The sequence below is a fragment of the Rhipicephalus microplus genome, chromosome 1, assembly GCF_043290135.1.
Source record: "Rhipicephalus microplus isolate Deutch F79 chromosome 1, USDA_Rmic, whole genome shotgun sequence".
Taxonomy (NCBI): domain Eukaryota; kingdom Metazoa; phylum Arthropoda; class Arachnida; order Ixodida; family Ixodidae; genus Rhipicephalus; species Rhipicephalus microplus.
Window position 1 is genome coordinate 220,840,287 of NC_134700.1, and position 22,014 is coordinate 220,862,300.

At 45.6% G+C, this 22,014-nt stretch overlaps 1 protein-coding gene across 1 annotated transcript in view; it reads left to right on the plus strand.

Moving 5' to 3' along the window:
- Positions 1–1,099: 1,099 nt before the first annotated feature.
- Positions 1,100–22,014, plus strand: part of U2af50 (U2 small nuclear riboprotein auxiliary factor 50) — a 37,918-nt gene continuing 17,003 nt past the window's right edge. The window contains exons 1-6 of the mRNA XM_037412456.2: positions 1,100–1,289; positions 4,502–4,592; positions 8,376–8,509; positions 8,916–9,139; positions 21,409–21,525; positions 21,615–21,753. Of these exons, the coding sequence (XP_037268353.1) occupies positions 1,262–1,289; positions 4,502–4,592; positions 8,376–8,509; positions 8,916–9,139; positions 21,409–21,525; positions 21,615–21,753 (733 nt within the window). The 5' untranslated portion in view covers positions 1,100–1,261. The remainder of the gene's footprint in view (positions 1,290–4,501; positions 4,593–8,375; positions 8,510–8,915; positions 9,140–21,408; positions 21,526–21,614; positions 21,754–22,014) is intronic.

Consider the following 22,014-nt stretch of genomic DNA (forward strand, 5'->3'; position numbering starts at 1 on the left):
CTTTGCAGTTGCTACATTGTTATCATGGTTGCTATTTTTATTTTTAGAATTTGAACTTGATATTTTTGTAATTGTTGCTTAGATAACATTGCTAACTGTTTGCCAGTGCTGTCGTGCTAAAGGCGTCTGTGGGCCTATGTCAAGCTGCCTCTTTCGAAGAGCAGCTTTTACCTGCCGCTGTCCTTCATCAAACTATTGATGAAAAATAAAACATTATTATTATTATTATTATTATTATTATTATTATTATTATTATTATTATTATTATTATTATTATTATTATTATTATTATTATTATTATTATTATTATTATTAACTATGCTCGACAAGATGATGATAATGATGACGATAAAAACTTTATTGGGGTCGCAATGTGTTGCCCTCGATAGGCACATCACTGCCTTTACCATATCGTCTCATCGCACGGACATATAAAATCATAGAAACGCGCATCGGCCAGCGCTCCCCGTTCCAGCAGACAAACTCCCGTAGCGAAATTTGACGCACAATTTTTGTTGTGTAGGTCACAGTAAGAGTTAAAGCTTCAATTCCTGTGTCTCTCCTTGATATGCGTCCGTGGGCGTATGTGCATTATTCTCTTCTATCAATTGACTACAAGTGTAACACCTGTCCAGGGCGAGTGTCCAAGGTAAGTGCTCAACAGGGGCACTGCGTTTCACCTGACGCGTCCTAAACAACCTAAAATCAGTTTGATATTCTATTACCAATGAGTACATTATTAGTCAAAAGCTTTATGAATACTAAATTGAAGTTTTTTTAGGCTGGAATGGCAAAAACAACCATGCAGCAAGACATTTCTACGCAAATATACAGCTTTAGAAGTCAATCAACCAGTATAGCCTAACTACTAAAATGTAACACATAGCACACGTTAGCCTTTTCAGCAAAAAACAATCACACGTATAGGCAGTTTGTCACAGAAGCAGACGCATGGTATCAGTCCGTCGCCCTCCTGCCGGCCGCACAGTAGCAGACGAACAGGTTATAGGTAGCGCCACCTACGGCGAGCGATTGAACGAGAGCGGGGACACGCGCTCCCATAGGAACCCCGCTATCTGAACAGGTCAGGAGTGTAGTAGGTCATGGTGCAGGATGGGTAATTAGTGCCGAAAAATGGTGCCGCTGTGGTGACTCTGTGACTGTGTGTGATCTACTTTGTGGTAATTGTTGGGTAATAAACTCAGCATTTTGAGCGGCTGGTGTAACAGGCTGCGTAGAAAACTCTGCTTGCTTCGACGTAATGGGTGAAGAACGAGATCTCGACAAAGGTACGTTGTTGGCGCTTCACACCTTAAGCCTACTGGGCTACGCGTTTGGCTTTCATTGCACGTTTGTGCCATTATCGGCGCTATTACTGATTTTGTCGTTGTCAGCATCGCCAGTCATGTGAAATCGTTGGCTTGTGTACGCGTCCAGTTGAGAATTTTTTCACAGCGTGGGTTTAGCTGCTCGGTTGCAGCTCCTCAATAAAGCACGCCGGTGTTTTGCTCGAAAAAAAAAAAAAACATTGTTAAATGGCCGTTTGTTGTTATGCTATATTATTGTGATGTATTATGTTGCTCCCGCCGTTGCTATTTAAACACTTGGCCATCACTATATTTAATGCGGTAAGAAACGAAGCTTATGGTCTCTGCGCTAGTATGGCGGTAAATCAACGAACGTGGATGCTTATCGCAATCGCTGGTCGATAATGCTGTGCAGTGTTGCTAAAGCCACAACGTGGTGCCAGTGTTTAAACATAATTTAAATTTCGGAGATCGTCACAATGCTGTAATACTTTTGTTGCGACGGTGTCGGTGTACTTGCGCGGCTAGAGCCGATAATTTTTTTTTTATCTAATATGAATGGGCTTGAAAGTGTTCTGATTATTCGTCATAAATCGGCAGGCGTAAATTGCATGCACATAGATGTATTGTACAGGCGCCCCAAATGCGATGTGATACATGTGTGTCGATTAAGCGTCAGCCATGTTTACATAATGTTTTCACGTTAGTATACCCTGGGCGTGCTAATATGTGGCTTTCTCTACCAGTGCTTTCAGTATGTCGACTTGCCTGCGCTGCTTTTTTTTTGCTTTAGTCTGCAACAAACGAAGCAGTTTCTTATGCATGCACTTAGAGTGTAGAAATTGCACATGGAGCAAACATTGATGAAAGCCAGTTTTTGAAGTTAAGAAGCGTTTTGTTTGGCCAACACGTAAGCCCAATGTTGATTAGAAGTGTTGAGAAAGTTGAAGTAGGATTTGAGGTAGACTGTAGTCAAGGTATGCTTTAGCTGTACTAGTTCGGGAGCCCAAGACCCTTCTGTTAAACATGCCTGAGAACATATATTTCTTTACCTCGTTTGTGGTAAGTTTCAAAAGGAACCACTCCCCCATTTTCACCTATTTAGAGATTAGTTCACTGTAAACACAGTGCAGGTGAGAACAAGTTAAATTGTAGTGCTTAAATAGGCCATTGCACGTGAACAAGAATATCCATTGGAATCTGTAGCATTTACTAGTGGGGCAGGAAGGTGGTTCACTGGTGTGATGTACAAACGAAGGGCTGTTTATTTAATGAGTCTTGGTGCGCATCAATGCCATCCTCATTTTTCTGGCACTTTAATTTTCATGCCTTTGATATTAAGTGAACTTGTACCAAAAAAAGGACAATTAAGTTGTTGCACAACAGCATCTGTACTGGCTTTTAAAGAGGCACTAAAGGTAAATGTGTCAGTGTTAAGCTCCCTTTATAGGATTCCAAAAAAGCTTGCGAAATTCCTTCTGTACCAATAAAATGCTTAATTCACAACAAAAAAAAGATAGCCCTTCCAAAGTCTCACACATTTGAAAGTCGCCTGTCCCAGTCTTAGGAGTTATAGGACCTTGCATACACGATTACCATGTTCAATTACCCAACAGGCAATGTTGTAATAATTTCTTGCGTTAAACAAAAGAGTGCACCTAGAAAGCAAGCCAGTGACACCATGTCGACATAGCATTCTCTCATTCAAGTTTCACAAGTGACTAAGCCAGTGCAGCAGTATGCGATGGAGGAGTCACCCTTTCAGATGAATGTGCAGGTGACTTTGAGTGAGGCGAAAACAGGGTGCAATCACGGAATGATTCTATTCCTTTATTCAATGCTTTTTGCTGCAATTAGCCATCTGCGATTGGTCAAAGCGCGCACGAGGTGCTCTTCGACCAATCACAGACTGCTAATGGTGGCCAAAAGCATAGAATAAAGGAATAGAACCGTTCCGCAACTGCAACCACCTGCATTGTCATCAAGAGTAGAATAAATAATAAAAAAGTTTTTTTTTTCTCTGGGGCCTTATACAAATATGCCATCCACAAACAGTTACGTAGTCAACAGAAAATTATCATGAAATCTCGAACTGTGCTCAAGGGACAGATGGTGAAGAAGGCAAACTTGCTGACGGATTAAAAAATGGCAGCAAATTTTAACTCTGGAAACAAGTTACCTAGTCAATGTTTACCTAAATTCAACAGAAAGGCCCAAACAGGTATGTGCCACAGAAATCGTGCAAACTCCACTTTTCACCACTGGTCCTCTAATCAAAAACAGAGTTATATATATGTAAAAAATTTAATTAGTAAATAACATTAGAAAGCTAATAAATAATACGTGAATAAAAATACTGGGGTGGTTGTGCAAATAGTGAAATTTAGAACTGAATCAAATGGTGATTATATCGAATTTAATAATACTGTTTGAATAGTTTTCTAATAACAAGGCAACCATTTTCAAATTGGGTCTAAAATTCTAGTTTTTTGTTTAGGAAAAATAATTACAAACTCAGATGAAAGTTAATGTTTCAGGAATGAACAACATGAATCTCATTGTAATAGAAAAACATAGAGGACACATTCACCGCAGCAACACTGTTGCTTAAAGCAAGTAATTCATCATCTGGTGATAAGTAAAGCTTCGATAGCCCTGTAAAAGCGTGAAGTGCAGTATATTGGTAATTCACTAATTAAAATAAGAAAAATAATCCTTTTGCCCTTTCAATGTGTTGTGCCTTTAAGGTTTTTCTATTGCTGCTAATTATTAGAAAAATATTTGAAAATTTTAGTTATTCAAGGATGAACCAATTGATTCGTTGTTCAAAGTTTATGAATATTTACACGCTTTTAATAAATACATAACCTACACACCGGACTTCTGGCACATTCGAATCAAGGTGAAAGTGCTAATATGTGCAAATACAAAAATAATAAATAAATGAAAATAAATTTGTTTGCTACACAGCTTCTGTGAAGGCTCATGAATTTTTTCCGTGAGCTGAATAACAACACATAAGTATCATTTTATTCTAAGAATGAGCTAGAGTGACTGTGTTATTATGATCGGATAGATTGCTGTTTTGCTTTTCTGTGGCTGGAACGAGTATGGTCACAAGTGTACGACGGGAAATTATGGTGATAAATTTCGTCTCTTCATTTGCGTAATTCAAAGGATGCTTTTCTCCTCAGACAAGGACAGGAGACGAAGACGCAGTCGATCTCGGTCCAGGAGCCGTGAGCGTAGGCGTCGTTCCAGGTCCAGGGAAACTCGAAGGAGAAGGTGCCTATCCTTTTTTCATATGCATCATTTCTCAGCAGGCAACTTAGATGATAGTAATTAGATCTGAGATTTTGTGCGCCAAAATCGTGTGATTTTGTGGCAAGCATCACGAAGGGCTTTGGAAATTTTGACCATGGGGTCTTGTTTAATATGATCTGCGGGAACTTCAGCCATCACATACTGGAGAGCAATGAACGAGAGAGTCACTAATGAGTCATCATTTGAAAAAATTCTAAACTTGAAGCTATCAGTGGACGCAACAAACAGGAACCGCCCGAAGAACGAAATGGAAACTACTCAGTCCATCGCTGTGTAAAGCATAAATGAAATGAATGAACACATCAATGCACGAAAAAAAATTTTATGTATTCCTGAAGTGCGGCAGCACTTGCAAGGCAAGAGAAGTTATCGAAAAAGACGATTGTTTTATACTTACAGGTAGCAGCGTATAGTTCTCACGGATTGAAAAAGGACAATTCAGGGCTAAGCAATGCACACACTTTTTTTCCCCCCATCTTCATTTCAAAACATATGGGAGTAATTCAGACTCGAATGCGTAGATCAGGGCCAACATTGTCTTTAGAGAACGGACGCACCGTGAGATGGCGTGGTTATTTCGAGCAATAGGGCATACCAGACGTTACGCTAAAACATTTTAATGTCTTGTTTGAATTCAGGAGTACTGTACATATGTCTTTGACCATAGGGCTAAACTCGGGGTTTTCAAATTTTTTGTCCTTGGAACCAGAACAGCTTTTCTAGATTGCCGTTGAACCCAAACTTATTCTTGAAAGGCCAGTAAACAGGCTCGGACTTTTTTTACACCCCCAAACAAGTACGCCGATTTGTATGGTAGACCGCAGCCTTCTAAATATTACAGCGCTGTGTGCTGCGCTGACCCTCCATTTCGAAAAACCTGCCGGCGCCTCTTTCCTTCTGAATAATCCCCCTTGTACTTGCTGTGACACGAATTTGCCTATGGCCAATTTGACTTGCTACTGAGCTTGTTGGTTGGTCGTCTGCCCTACAAAACAGCGCCTTGGCCCTGCAGTGATGCAGTTTTGGCCATGCAGTGTGCATTTTAATTTTCCTTTGCTGCCTCTGCCATTTTGTAGAACCCGAGACTACCGAGAGAAGCACTATTGCCAGCACGACAACCTCCGAGATAGGGGCCTCTCGTTGCTTTACTGCTAGTGGTAGGGTGCTCTTCACATCGAGCTTGCTCATCGGGCTGGTATGACAGATCCTCATGTAGGGCAAGCCCTGCCCAGCCATTGGCTGGGCGCTGATGACTTATCGCTGACGTCGTGTCACCTTGCTCTAATGGGCTAGTCATGACCATGGGTTACACGTTCCCCCTACCTACGGCAGGAAAGGGTGGTGAGGCCGTGTGAAAATTTGAAACCAGCTGGAATGGTTGTTCTAAACCCTGTAACTTTCCTAGTATAGCACATATTCACAAATTCTTGTGGCTCATGTCAAAAGTGCACACGTTTTTCTTGATTGCAGTTTTAGGACCTCTGGGTAGTTTACTGGCCTCTTAAGCATGAAGCTACAGTAGACTCTCATTAAAAGGAACCTGAAGAGACCAGGAAAATATGTTTCATTTAACAGGAGTTCCGTTTACCAAGAGATGAACACGGCTGCAGAATACAAGACCAAAACCTATCAGATCAGAGGCATATTGTTCCACTTAAGAAGCAGTTCCATTTAACAAATCTTTATTTACCTATAGTCTACTGTAATTAAAAGCAAAGGGGAGATGGGGACATAGATGACTACACTGCCAGTCTTGGCTTGTTGTGTTTTCTTTAATATTGAAGGTCATTGACATTGATGTCCCCTTGTGGCTGTTCTTAGAGATTAACGAAGACTTTTAAACACAAAGTTGTATTTAATGACATCATCTTATATAACAGTTACAATGAAACAACACTTGCTTTTGAAAGCGATTTTTTGAAACCGAAACCACAGTTGGAAATGTGGTTTCATCAACTGTGGTTTTGGTTTTGCTATAGGAGCATAGGGTATAGAAAACTTGCTGTAACTCTCAAACTAAATACGCTAGGAGCATAATTTTTGTTGCAACATATATGTGAATGTTTGGGCGTGCAAGAAGAACAAAACCCTAAAAATTTATTTTGCGACAAAAAAATGACTTAAGGTGGCCTACCACCTTAAGCATCATGAGCTGCGTAGTTCCTGTGGCCTTTGCAAGATGCGCCCACATGCGCTCGCGATAACACCGAAAGTAAGTTGCGCATGCAAAGAAAAAAATGAGAGGTGCTCAAAGTCACAGGTGTAGGGACTTATCTTATAGCCCCTTTGTCATCTATTTCCCTGCGTAGCTTTCAGTGCGCAAAAAACAAGCCCTTAAATTTACACTTTTTTGTCCTTACGTGCAACGTACGTTCAGTGATGCTCTGTACTACGACGAAGTATTCCCATTCAGAGACATAGAAATTCCTTATTTCGGGGATTTTTCCCTGCGAACGTTGACGAAATTCGCAGCACATTTTCCTGCACAACATTACTAAGTTCCGCCCTCATTCACGTGCACACATACTATGATTACATGTGTCTCACGTACTGGCGACTTTTGAAATTATGACTTACCCCTTCACTGCCGCACAACAAAAGCATGATTTTTTAATTCATATACTGTTAGTACACTGCACATTGTGGGCTTCAGATCTAACATGACCCAGAAATCGCTCCGCATAAATGCTAGAAATAAATCTCAAAGGCGTGGTGCATGCGCCAGATCCAGTCAGAGCAGATGAAGGCACACTGTCACCGTTAATTATGGGTCGTCCTAGGAAAATTGAACCATTCCAGAAATTCCCTACAATATCACAAAGATTACCTTTGGCTCAAAATGACAGGTGGAAATTTCTCGAAAAAGGGAAAAATTCCCTGCACAGAACATCACGGCATACGCCGCTGTGTTGAGAATGCTGGCGTGGCATCAAATTGTGCCCGTGGGATCTCAGGTTCAAATGAAAAGTATTTTTTTTTATGTCAAAGTAAATTTTTTTCATATTGCCGTGTCATTGGAATATTCTGAATGGTCCCTGCGGCATGTGTACCTCCAAGTGCAGAGCGATGCAAGACTGCCCAAGTGACCCGAGATATTCTAGCATATCAGGGACCCTTCAATTTCAAGCAGCTGCCGTGAACAAGAAGGAAGCAAGAAAATGCCTGAGGCTGTGACTCGCAATTTCCAGAAGGGGGCGTTGTTGTCCTACACATCCAGTGTAGCATCTAGCGAGCTTGTAAATGCTAATATAGAAGGGAAACCCACTCTGGAAACGTAGTAGCTGCTTGTGACTCTACTTGGAAACAAAGGATTTGAAAAAGCTGTTTGCTATCTGAGAGTCGTGGAGCAATTTAGTGCAGTAACGCGGGAAGGCTTTGCAGGGCTTCTTGATTGCCCCACAGCTAGCAACCCTCCTTCCATCCGCACATCATCTCTCGAAGCTTTGCCTGTTGCTTTGAGTAGTGATATCTCATTATTCCACCTGAATTATTCTTGTCATGTGTGGTTCCGTTGGAGCAGAGTAATGCAGACAGGATTTCGTGGCATAAGTTATACTTTAAGTATTTTTCTTACTTGTAAGTGTTTTTGTTCTCTTGTAGTTGCACACATAGTCAAAAGTAAATTGAAGTGAAGGGAATGTAACATTGTGTCTGTTCAGGCAAGTCTTCTTGGAGAGATATGCATTGTATGCTGTGTCATTGCATTAATTTAGAGCCGTGACATTGCTTTGTGTTGCCTTGCAGCCGAAGCCGTAGCAGAGACAGAGGCGCAGCTGGAGGAGCAAAAAAGTCACGCAGAAGGAAGCCCTCCATTTACTGGGATGTGCCACCTCCTGGTTTTGAGCACATTACTCCCCTTCAGTACAAGGCCATGCAAGGTAGGCACGATATGTGTGTACCAAAGTGCTACAAGCAGCTTGACACTTCCAAGAAAGTTCTTTTCTCATCTTGTCTTGCGTGGCGTCAACTGTATGATAAATCGGAGCTTTTGTTCCAATTTCACGGACTAGAAACTATTCCTTTTAGGTGGCGACTTTCTCTTAGAGTCAGCAAGTTTGTGAAGGTTTGGTTATAGATTTTGTTTGAATGGTTGGAACCCTCTTAAACTGAACAAAACTACTCCTAATAAAGGCACCGGTCGCCACCCGTTCACAATTTACAGTAAATTAAAGGACTGTAGTTTGTACTGAAAGACTACGTCTGTGGTTACACTTGTACTGCCAGTTGCAGCTGGTGCAGCTGTTGAAATGAACAGTGTTGCTTTGTATGCCTGCCCCTTTACAGCGTCTGGTCAGATTCCCACCACTATGCTGGCAGCCACGGGTGCTATAGCCACAGTGGGTGGGACTACCACGACCATAGGCGGAGGAGGCCTTGGAGGAGGGGCAGCAGCACCTGTTGCTCAGGCAATCATCCAACCACCAGCCGCTGTGCCCATTGTAGGCGGCACAATCACACGTCAGGCACGGCGGCTCTATGTCGGGAACATACCTTTCGGCTGCTCTGAGGCAAGTGCTACCTCTCTGGGTCTTATTCTCTCTTTCTTTGTTTGTATGTTAGTTTACAAATTTATTTATTGATTTCACTATGTTAATTCCTTCACCTCATATAACGGACAAGACTGCTCCGCTGTGTGCCTCTCTCATCAAGGGGAGAGACTATATAGGCGGTGTCGCACTGTAATGAAAACATGTTTCGAACACTGCACATGTGCAGAACATGTTAATCAAGCTTCTGCATGTATCCGGGAAACTTGGCATGCAACCAAGGTGTTTGCATCTGTTTAGTAGAGCTGTCCCTATATCAAAATTCGGAGTGTGAAGTAAATTCAAAAGAGTTTGATTGTGAATCAAAGAATTTTCTTATATTTCTGAAATATGTTTATTGCATTCAAAACCTGCGATAACGAAATCCCGTGAGAACGGAATTCTCACTGCAAGGAAATACAGTATACACGCATGTAAGGACCGCATCCCGTTTTTAAGAAGCACATATTAAAAAAAAAAGTTGCGTATAGGGGCGGCATCCGCACTTTCCTTGACCCATACGTATTCAAAATGTGCGCGTGTGTGTGAGCTACTAGGCGTCATCAGTAGATGGCGTTAGAGAATGCAATTATCATCATCACCGTATAGTACGTCATTAGAATAATTTGTTGGTTTTTTTCAAGGTAATATATTCATGAAGTTCGCAAAAAATTTTAAGTTTTTTCAGTAGTGTTCATATACCCGCCAACTAAAGGTTAAAGCGGGATTTTATCTTTAACTCCTGACACTTCTATACAAACGCGCTATCCATATCGGCATTAGCATCACCAACTTTAGTATTTGTGCGTTGTTCGGTTATTGTGCTGTTCAGCCTGCCATATGCTCGAGTTTTGCGTACCGTTGAATGACTCTGGGACTCTAGCTAGTTTTCTGCGGGACATTTACGTTTTGGCATGATGGGCAAGCAGCTGAATAGCTATACAGCTGGCTATAAGTTGAAGGTGATAGAGTTTTCTCTCGTACACGGGAAACGGGCCGCCGACAAAAAATTCGACGTTGACAAGAAGTGTGTTCGACGTTGGTGCGCTCAAAAGAAAGCCTTGCAGAACACCAACATCAAAAAGCGCGCTTTCTGAGGAAAACAGTGCAAGTATCCTGATTTGGAAGAGGAGTTGCTCCACTATGTGACTGAGGTGCGGAACGATGGTTTTGCGCTCACTACGGCAATGCTGCGCATGAAGCCACTAGCCTTGGTAAGTGCGAAAAATATACCGGCCGGGGATTTCAAGGCTAGTGCTGGCTGGGTGCGAAGGTTTCTGAAAAGGAAGGGACTCTCCTTTCGGGGAAGGACCACGCTGTGCCAGCGGCTGCCAGAAGACTATACCGACAAGGTGCTTAGTTTTTACAATGTCACTGGCCTGCATCATCAGCACAATTATCTGTTGTCGCAAATAGCGAACGCTGATCAAACTCCTGTGTGGTTTGACTCTACGAGAACTACACAGTCGAAGTGAAAGGCAAGAAGAGTGTCGCCGTGCGGACCACCGGCGCTGAGCGCCAACGCTGCACCGTGATGCTTTGTGTGACCGCGGACGGGCGGAAGCTACCCCCGTACGTTGTTTTGAAAAGGAAAAGAATTCCCAACGAAGTTTTGCCCAAGGGCATCATAGTTAGAGCCCTAGAGAAGGGATAGATGAACGATAATTTGGTGCTTAACTAGGTGAAAAGTGTTTGGCAGAACAGACCGGGAGCTTTGTTGGCCAAACATTCACTTTTAGTGTTGGATAGTTTCCGCGGCCACCTTACCGATAAGGTGAAGGAGCAGCAGCGCCGTGTCGGCACAGACATGGCCGTGATTCCAGGCGGCCTCACAGGAATGTTGCAACCATTGGATGTGAGCGTGAATCAACCGTTCAAAGTTGAATTCCGAAGACTCTACATGGAATTGATGGCAACCGGCAACTATGAGCAGACGCTGACCGGACGGCTGAAGAGGGCACCGCTTGCTACTGTTCTCGGTTGGGTATTGTCGGCGTGGAGCTCGGTGTTGACAGACATTGTGTCCCGAAGTTTTAAGGTCACTGGGATATCCAACAGCCTGGATGGCACCGAAGATGACTGTTTGTGGAATGATGGTGCTCCGCAACACATCATCTCGGACTCCTAGTTAGAGGACTCGTCGAGTGACGACGATTAAGTGCACACGCGTCATACTGCAATAATTGCTCTTCGTTCGCTAACTGGTATGTTGTTCTTAGTTCACCAAAAAAGAAAAACGTTCCGTGTATGGGCCGCACCCTGAAAATTGGCCCTCATTTCCTGAAGAAAAAGTGCTGCCCTTACACGCGTTTATACGGTATTTTTAGAGCACCGGTGAACACCTATAGGAGTCAATGCGTCTTATAGCTCGTAACTACGAAACATATTTTAACTGGAGTCCCCCATTAACAAAGTTTTTGAAATGACAGTGTGCGAATAACTCACTCTTGTAACATTAACTGCATTAAAAAATGGCTCAAATGCATTTATAGTACACCTAAATTGCACAGAACTATTGTCACGCCGCACGGAGCCGCCATCATTGTTTTAAAAAAAATGAAAAGTTGGTGAACATAATGATGACAGGGGTGCAACAGCTGAGCCAATTGCACCAATTTGATACAATTACCCATTTTTGCTCCGAGCTGAGCCAAAAACATGAAATTTGCCGAAATTGCGCTACGCTAAGCCAAAATGCCCGACCAGCCTCGAAATTTTCTCAGTTGCACTAATTTCATGCAGCCACTGCACGATTGTTGATTGTTGCCTTGGTACTAAACTGCAACGTTGGTATCCCATTACCAGTGAGGCAGCTAGTGTTCTTGAGGCATAGCCCACAGGTGCATAGTCATGTGGGAACTTTCCATAGACAACGTGGAGATCGGCCATATAAATGATCACACTCACCCTCCGAACCAAGGGCAGTGAAACGAAGTTTGAGGAGTTTAGTCATAGCAAATATCCTGCTCCCATCAATCTTGTATGTCCATGTGCTGGCAGCAAAGATGAAATCATTGTTTGTGAAGGCACGAAGCTTTTAAATTTGCAGATTACGCCAACGGTGCTGGGTATACAGTTGCCGACCATTTGATCAGACGTCGAAAATTCGGACATACCCGTTTATTCGGACGTCTTCGTGGCACTGCCACTCACCCCACTGAACCTGATGTAAACTCGCGACCGTAACTTCTGACACCTCGCTGTGCGCCGTTCGATTATTTGGACTCTGTTTGACTGACCGGATGCGTTGCCGTATGCCATGACACGCTGACAGTGACGATAATACGTTTGCTGGGTTGCCAGCACTGATATGCTGCACTAGCTATGGGGGGACGCCGTGCCAGTGTCAATATGCACGCAAAAATTGCAATTGCCGATCTCGAAGGCTATGTTAGGCAACACATTCTTTTGGTTTTAGCCAGTCGAGCGGCCAAGCCAGGCCACCTATGGTGTCAGTTCGCTGTGGCGTTTGCAGCGTTGTCAGCGTGTCGATGGTGTCAGTCAGTTGCTTCTGCTGCATCTAGGCCTGGTTCGTTTCATTCTCTGTGCTGTTGCTCTTGTGTATGTTCCGTGGAGTACTGAAGTGGCTCCGACGCCACCCATTCCTGCGCTGTCGGGCGTGAAGAAACGCGGCCAACGTGGTAGCTACAAGACGCTCACAATGGCGAAGAAAGCGCAGATAATTCGCCAGGTAGAAGGCAGCCGAGCCCAGTCTGAGGTTGCTCGGGAATTTTCCATCTCCAAGCAAACCGTCTCGGGCTACCTCAAGCAGAAGGCTAAGATCCTGGAGGCAGCTGAGAAAGTGTCTGCGGGTACGCAGAAAAATTTCTGGGACGACAGCCGCCCGCAGCTTGAAGAGGCGCTGATTATGTGGTCGAGTACCACAATGGCTAGGAAAATACCTGTGTCTGGCGATCTGCTGAAACAGAAAGCGGAGACGCTCTCCCTGTGCATGGGTATTACCGGCTGCAAGTTCAGTGACGGCTGGTTGCGCAACTTTAAGAAAAGGTACGACCTGGCCTTCAAGCGAATCTGCGGCGAGAGTGGTTCCGTCGACCAAACGCTCGTGACCAACTATCGTGCCGACAAGCTGTGCGCACTGCTGCACCAGTATTCACCAGAAAACGTCTTTAGTTTTGGCGAGACTGGACTTTTCTACAAGATGCTGCCCGACAAGACGCTAGCTTTGTCTGGCGAAACCTGTCGTGGGGGGAAGCATAGCAAGGAGCGGCTTACAGTTGTTGTGGGAGACAACATGACTGGGACAGAGAAACTTCGGCTCCTCGTGATAGGGAAATCAAAGAATCCAAGATGTTCTAAAGTCGTCAAATCGCTCCCTCTGTGGTATGAAGCAAGTTTGAAGGCGTGGATTACGCAAAACCTTTTCGAACAGTACCTGCGCAAGCTCCGCCGGCGGTACGAATAGCAAAATCGCTAGGTGTTGATGTTCGTTCACAACTGCGGTGCCTATGGGCATATTAAAAACTTAAAGGCTATGACAGTGGAGTTTTTCCTGCCTAACACAAGTGTGTTGCAGCCCATGGACCAGGGCGTGATCAAAAACTTACCCGTCGCGCCTCCTGAATCGTATGCTGTTATGCGTGGACAGTAACAAAAACTACACGTGGGTGTTCTGACAGCCATCAACATGTCCGATGCCAAGTCAGTGACTCGGGAAACAATCCACAACTGCTTTCGACACGCAGGATTTATGACTAATGTTGAGGAGGACAGTGCCACAGGCCAGGATCCCGCGGTTGAGAGTCCGCCTACCGCAGCAGCCGACATTTTGCACGACCTCCGTGCTAATGGGGTCGATGTGGGGGCGGGTACGTTTGAAGAGTTTGCCAACTTCGACACTTCTCTCTTGCCTTGCGCAAAGTTGGACGATGACGAGATCGTCTGTCAGGTCTGCGAACTGGCACTGGCGGACAGTGATTCCGACGATCACGCGCAGCCCGCACCACAGCCATCAAATGCGGACTTAGCGCAGGCCATATCAATGCCGTTGTCTGTCTACAGCGACGGCCAGACACAGAGGTACAGGCCGACGTAGTCACGCATCAGTGTGCGTGTGTGCAGACGCGTATTGACAGTTTTTTTATGCAATCGGGCCAATAAAGGTGCTTTTTTTTCGAATTAGTTTGTTTTTTACGGACTACTTATTATTCTGACTTTTCGGTGGTTCCCGTTGATATGCCCGGGGAGGGGTTGAGGCTGCCATCCAGGATCCGGCGAAGGACGACTCTTGCGACGCGTCTCACGAACAAGTAGAAGATGCGTTTAATTTACATATTTACAAGAGAAGTACATGGCAACGAGAGCGTACTGACGCGCCTATCCATCACAAGGGCACAGAGCGCACTCGAGACGAGCGGGCCAGCGAAGTCCAGAGAGAGAGCTCAGCGCACTCCCGACACGCTCCTTTTATAGCCGTCCATGCACGCGCTAGACGCCGACTGCGTACAGCAGGCCTGCCGATGCGCGTTCCTCGCAGCGCGCCAAGAGATTTCCCGCGTTCCTGTGGAACGCGGACAGCGTATGGCAGGTACGCCGATGAGCGTCCCTTGCATGCCGGTTCCTTGTATTGTCGGTTATGACAGCTCGTTCGCCGTCCGAAGAGGTCACGTAAGGGCTGCAGTGGCGCTGCTCCCAGAAGTGGCCGTAGTCCGTTTCTGTAGGCGCAACACTGTCCACCTGAACACATAGGCACTCACCACATAGCAGGTCTTACGGTAGGCGCACCTCGACGTCGTAAAGAGGCCCAGCACATGACACGCTTGGTCACAGCATGGGACTCTTCACAGCTGCAAAGGCCCCGTCACCGCTGCCTGGTCGTCTACTGGCCGTCCACTGGCCGAAGGAAGCAGGAAGCCCTACCGAAGGGCCACAGTCCGCAATAGCTGGTTCGTCGTGTCCACCATGCCATGCTGTTGGACCGGTAGGCATAGCAATCTTCTGCCTGCCTTTAGCGGGGAAGACGCTCTCAAACCGGACACCCACACTGAGAACACTCAGCTCTCCCGAGAATCACCAGCTGTAACTTGCTGCAAGGCTCGTAATTTATTGCACAGCAGAAGACTACACTATGGTGGTGACCAAGTGAACTTGAACAAAGAAATAAAACCGCGCGCACACACGCACAAGGCTAAATAGTAGCACTTGCGTCTGACAAAGGACTCAAAAGAATTGTAGAGTTCAGCGTTTCCTTTAGCTATTCGGCTACGGAAAACCTCGGCTCAGGCCATCGGCGTTACCGTTGTCTCTGCCTTTGCGGTACTTGAGCTCAAAGCTATGCTCCTGCAACGCTAAACTCCAACGCAAAAGCCTTCCATTTTTCGACGACATACTGTGCAGCCATGTTAAAGGACAATGATCTGTCTGGACCACGAAATGGGATTCAGCCAGATAGCATCGCAGTTTCTGTATTGCCCATACGAGGCACGCACACTCTTTTTCCGACGCACTGTACGCCTGCTCACGAATCGTGAGTTTTCTACTGACAAATACCACAGGGTGTTCGTTCCCTTCAGCGTCGTTTTGACTGAGCACAGCTCCCATTCCCCGATCACTAGCATCGCACTGCAGTACAAACGGGCGGTCAAAATCGGGCACTCTCAACACAGGCGAACTGGACAGAGCAGATTTCAGAGCAGCAAATGAGCGTTCCTTCTCTTCACTCTACTGCACTTTCATAGGTTCGTTCTTTTTCAAGCTATCTGTGAGTGGACTAGCAATCTCTGAAAAGTTGGCAATGTAATGCTGGTAGTACCCAATCAATTCAAGAAAGGATCGAATGTCAGTTTTACTGGTAGGTCTGGGGGTAACCAGCTATTGCTGCGATTTTAACCTCTAGCGGACGCCGGTAACCTTGACCAACCTTGTGGCCGAGGTAGCTGACCTCTCCTCTTCCCAACTGACATTTCTCTGCCTTTACGGTCAGCCCCGAAATATGCAAGCGCGTTAACACTTGTCGCAGATGCGAGAGGTGGTCCTCCCAGCTACCAGAAAAAATCGCAATGTCATCCAAGTATGGCAAAGCGTATTCCTGCATGTCTTTGAGAACGTGATCCATTAGCCGAGAGAAACAAAATGGTGCATTCTTCAGCCCAAAGCTAAGGACTAAGGGACGGAAAGTTCCAAGAGGAGAAATAAACCTGGCATAGCGGCTTGCCCGTTCAGTTAGCGGAACCTGCCAGTAGCCTCTGGTCAGGTCGAGCGTCGATATATACCTTGCACGGCTTATGATTTCTATTCTCTCCTCTAGGTTAGGGACGGGGTAGGTTTAGTCCCGAGTTACTGCATTTAACTGACGATAATCAATGCATGGTCTAGGCTTTTTGCCTGGAGCTTCTACGAGAAATATAGGTGAGGTATACTCACTATCCGCTTCGACAATCAAACCAAGCTCCAACATGCGTTTGATTTCACTTTCCAAGATTTCTTTCTGTCTAGGAGACCAACGATACTGTTTTGACCGAATGGGGTCGTTAGAAATCAGTTCTATGTCGTGTTCTATTAGAGTGGTCTTTCCTGGCGTGTCACTAAAGGAACCTTCAAACTCGCGCACTAATTCACTGTGCTCCTGCCTTTTTTGGTTGCTTAGGTGCGCATTCTCCTCAATATCTGCTAAGAGCTTTTCGAACGAATTTTCATGTTTCTGTTCTGGATACTGAAAATTGGTTTCTACCTCCTCAGGTACATTAAGCGCCATTTGAACCACCGCTTCGCGTTCCTTATAAGGCTTCAATAAGTTGGAGTGGTAGATCTTAACCTCTTTACGCCGCCCTGGCATTTTAACGACATAGTTCGTGTCTGATAGCTTTTCTACCACTTCTGCAGGACCTTCCCACTGTACTTACAATTTATTCTTTCGCGAAGTGTTTAACAATAACACCTTGTCTTTCACAGCAAAAGTTCTCTTGCGGGCATTTTTGTCATAGTACAGTTTGGCCCTAACTTGGGTGCTTTTCATGTTGGTTTCCACCAACTCCTTACATGACTGAAGACGGTTTAGGAACTTCAATACGTAGTCAACTACGGTATGATCTTCTCCGCGGCCTTCCCATGCTTCGCGCAGCATGCGGAGGGGTGACCTTAGAGACCTTCCATAAACTAGTTCTGCAGGACTGAACCCAGTAGACTCATGTGGCACAGATCTCAAGGCGAATAAAGTGGCAGGTAAACAAGCCTCCCAATCTTTCTTCTATTCGTAACAAATCGCGCGGAGTACTCTTTTTAGCACAGCGTGCCACGCCTCCACACTATTACTCTGCGGGTGCTGCACTGAACTTTGAACAATGCGAATTCCGCACCGTTCTTGAAACGCCGTCGTCAGAGCGCTGTTAAGTACGCTACCCTGATCGCTTTGGAGCTCTGCTGGAAAACCTATTCTTGAGAAAACAGATAGTAGCGCATCCACCACATTTACTGAATTGACTTCACTCAGTGGAATAGCCTCGGGAAACTTTGTGGTTGGACAAATCATGGTTAAAAGGTACTTATAGCCTGATTTGGTCACCGGGAGCGGCCTACTACATCTACAACAAGGCGCCTGAAAGGCTCTGTGATTAGCGACACCAACTTCATGGGTGCTTTCCGGATTTCATGTGGTTTTCCTACTCTTTGGCATGCATCGCATGTTTGTACATACTTCTCGACATCTTTAAAGCAACAAGGCCAATGGAACTCCCTTAACAACCTCACCTTAGTTTTCTTCACTCCCAAGTGGCAAGCCCATCCCTCGCCATGTGACAGGCGAATAATCTGTTTCCGATACTTCTCAGGGACAACCAGCTGGTCGTAATGAACCCCTTTCTTATCTTTGTATTGACGATACAAAAGACCCGAACGGCATTGGAGACCTATTCGCCTACGAGATACTCCTTCCTGGACAAGTTTCTTTAGATTTTGCATCGACGGGTGTAGATCTTGTTCGTGCACTAAAGTTTCCTTGTCGACATTGAGGAGGTCAAGTAAACTTTCAGAATGTGGTAGCACAATATGGGGAAACGCCTGTTCCATTGTATAGCATGCGGGCACTTGCGTTGATGATTGAATAGCAGCCTCTAGCACTGCTATTGTCCACTGCCACAGGTGCTCCAGACATGCTTCCTTCCTCATGCGTACTAGTTGATGCTTGCTCACAGTGATCAGCTGGTACTGGCTGTTCGACTTCCTTAGTCCTCACAGCGGCGAGCTCGCGCGCCTTAGATAGGGTAATAGCCTGTGCTACGAATTCCCCGAAGCTGAGAGCTCTCTGCTTCAAAATAATATCAGACTTGTTCGAAAAAAAGGTGCGGGTACTGCTTCGGTAGGTTCGGAGATACTGCTGCCTCAGTCTCCAGTACCCCAAATGGACCCTCAATTGTTACCTTTGCGATAGGCAGGCAAACGCTATTCTTTTCTACTACCTGCTTTATCCACGTGCACTCACCCGTGAAGTGTTTAGCTTCAACGTATTCAGGATGGACAATGTCCATTGTAGCTGCGGAGTCACGAAGGACCTTACATTCTTTTCCATTTACGACTAAGTCTCGAAGGTACGGTCTCAAAAGCTGCATATTTTCGTCGCCACTGCCCGTAAAAGAAAACACTACCTTCAGTTTCCGACAGCCAGCCGCTATGTGTCCTGGCTCTTGGCACTGGAAACACAAAAGTGGCTTTTTCACCTCAAAACTCTTTTCCTTCCCCGAGTTTTCCTTCGCTTCGGTCTCGGGCGCATTCATTGCAGAGCTGGCGCCTTTACGCACAGAGCAATCTTTGAGCGGCCGTTTGCTGAATGGACGAACGCGTGCTTTTTCTGACTGGTGATGGACGGTGTACTCATCAGCTAGCTCAGCCGCGCGTTCCATGTTTGTCTCCCCAGGTCTATCTTGAATCCACAAGCGCATTTCCTCATCCAAGCACCCGTAAAATTGCTCAAGGCAGATCAAGTCCACCAGCTTATTCCGATCCTCGTAGACACTTTCTCCCTTCAGCCACTCCACCAAATCGGCCTTCATGTTGAATGCAAACTCCTGAAATGTCTCGCCCGTTTTCTTTTGCGCGTCCCTAAACCGGCGGCGAAACGCTTCTGCTGAAAGCCGGAATTTCTTTAGGGGGGCAGCCTTCACTTTGTTATAGTCATCCGCGTCTGTTGCTGGCAAACGCGCAAGTGTGTCCGCTGCTTCGCATTAGTAGCTTTTGAGGCCACGTGGCACGATCAAACCCCATCCTCACACAAGTTATTTCGAAATTTACGAGGAACAACGCTATGTCCTCGCTCATTTTGTAAGGCTGCAAGAGGTCCCTCATGCTCACTCGTGCACCTGCCTGAATCTCTGCATTTTCTGTTCCCAGATCGCTAGCGCCTTTTGCCTCTGCAATCTTAAGCTGAAGCCGCAAGCGCTCAAGCTCCCTTTCTTGGCTTTCCGCTTCTTTTTTGCGCCTGACGGTTTCTCTTTCAAACATAAGGCGCTCTCGCTCTTCGACTTCTTGTGCCCTTTTCATCCTCTCCTGAATTAGCTCCCAGCACTCGGCGAGCTCCTCCGCATCCGCGCCAGAATCCTTAACCGCCTGTATTAAAAGTCGCTTTCTATGTATAGTCGCCACCTCAATCCCCAGCTCCTGGCACAACAGCACTAAATCCGGTTTCCTCAATTCGTTCAAGTCCATGGTCATCCCGTGCAGACTTTCGTTGCTCAAACTGCCGTGAAGGTACCTCTAATAAACCCAATCCTTCACAAAGCAGCAACTAATCTACCCTTTTGGATAAACATCACCATCTATCCAAAACACCTGGCAGAATCTCTACGGAAAGTGAGCACTCACCAGTATCAGTACCAGGAAAGAACACGAACCGATCCCGCCACTGCCAACCAGTTGATATGCCCGGGGAGGGGTTGAGGATGCCACCCAGGATCCGGCGGAGGACGACTCTTGCGACGCGTCTCACGAACAAGTAGAAGATACGTTTAATTTACATATTTACAAGAGAAGTACATGGCAACGAGAGCGTACTGATGCGCCTTTCCATCACAAGGGCACAGAGCGCACTCGAGACGAGCGGGCCAGCGAAGTCCAGAGAGAGAGCTCAGCGCACTCCTGACACACTCCTTTTATAGCCGTCCGTGCACGCGCTAGACGCCGACTGCGTACAGCAGGCCTGCCGATGCGCGTTCCTCGCAGCGCGCCAAGAGATTTCCCGCGTTCCTGTAGAACGCGGACAGCGTATGGCAGGTACGCCGATGAGCGTCCCTTGCATGCCGGTTATGACACCGTCGAGTCTGAATAAATGGTCGGCGACTGTAGTTGAGGTCACTGGTGTGATAGTGTGACGTGCACTGTATGACAATGCAATTATTTTTCATATTTTCTGACAGAAAACTGAGCAGAAAAAATGTGCGATAAGGTATAGCTTTACAGGTGACCCAAGCCAAGAGAGAGTAAAGGCTTCTCGTCGCTTGGGCAACCACCCCCTTCCTCACCATAAGTACCCATGATACATTGCTGCATGGGTTTTTTTAATGCCATAGGTTCGACCCAAGCCAAGAGAGAGTAAAGGCTTCTCCGTCACTTGGGCAACCACCCCCTTCCTCACCTTACGTACCCATGATGCATTGCTGCATGGGTTTTTTTAATGCCATAGGTTCGTTTCGCACAAATTCCAGTGTCGACAGTGGAGGTGGCGTCCTTGGTTGTGACCAAAGGAGCAACTGGTCATGAGTGAAAATAAGGGTCGATGCAAATTAAGACTGGAGAAGGAAGGTGTTTCCACCTTGAGTTTCATTGCGGCACAGTTTGTCTCCATCGAGGAGCGAATGCAAGCGTGCCATTGGGAAGGCAATAGCGTGTGTGCATTTGGCATGCAAATAATGCTATCATGTTTAGCTCTTGAAAGCGAAGCTTAGGGGTCGCCCAATTTTCTTTTCCTTGCCTCGTCCACTCATTCATTCACTGTATCTCTTTCTCCACATTGCCCTTATCGCTGTTGCTCTGCTCAGATGTGCTGGTGCTGTATATTTGAATTTAATATTAGAGAGTGCATTGCCACACATGGCAGAACTAATGCATGGCTTATAGAAGCATGAGTTCTCACTTCCTTTTGAGTGAACTTAAACGCGAAGGATCTTGTTATCTCGTTCTGTCTTTTGAGAAAACTTAAACGCGAAGGACCTTGTTTTCTAGCTGCTGTATGGGATGTTTTTTTGACAGCGCAGTCACTACTGCAGAACACCATAAATTTATATTGTCACATTATTTCTTTTCAGGAGGAAATGATGGACTACTTCAATGCCCAGATGCATGCCTGTGGTTTCTCCCAAGCACCGGGCAACCCTGTGCTAGCTTGCCAGATCAACCTGGACAAAAACTTTGCATTTTTAGAGGTAAAGAATTGCACATAGTTGTGCAGGCATTTCTTGATGCTGCTTCAATCACCTGATTTATTTATTTATTTCATTCTCGCTCTGTTCAGTTCCGATCAATTGATGAGACAACCCAGGCCATGGCATTTGACGGCATCAACTTCAAGGGCCAGAGCTTGAAGATCAGGCGGCCCCATGATTATCAGCCAATGCCGGGCATGTCTGAGACTCCATCGGTGGCTGTCCCAGGTGGGTCCTCTTTCTCTGGCCATTCACTCTTTTTCCTCAATTATCCTTTCTCTCTCTCTCATATTTCTTTTTCTTTATTTGTTTGCTTCATTCTCTAGAATGCATTCTGGCTTTTTTAAAACCACTGTGACAAGAAAACATTGGGTTGCCCTTTATTATGAATGAAGTTAAACGCTTTGACTAACTTCTCAAGTTCTTTGCAAAGTACAGGCAGAGTTTTGAAAACTCTTGTCATACGGGCACAGTATTTAATGTCTGCAA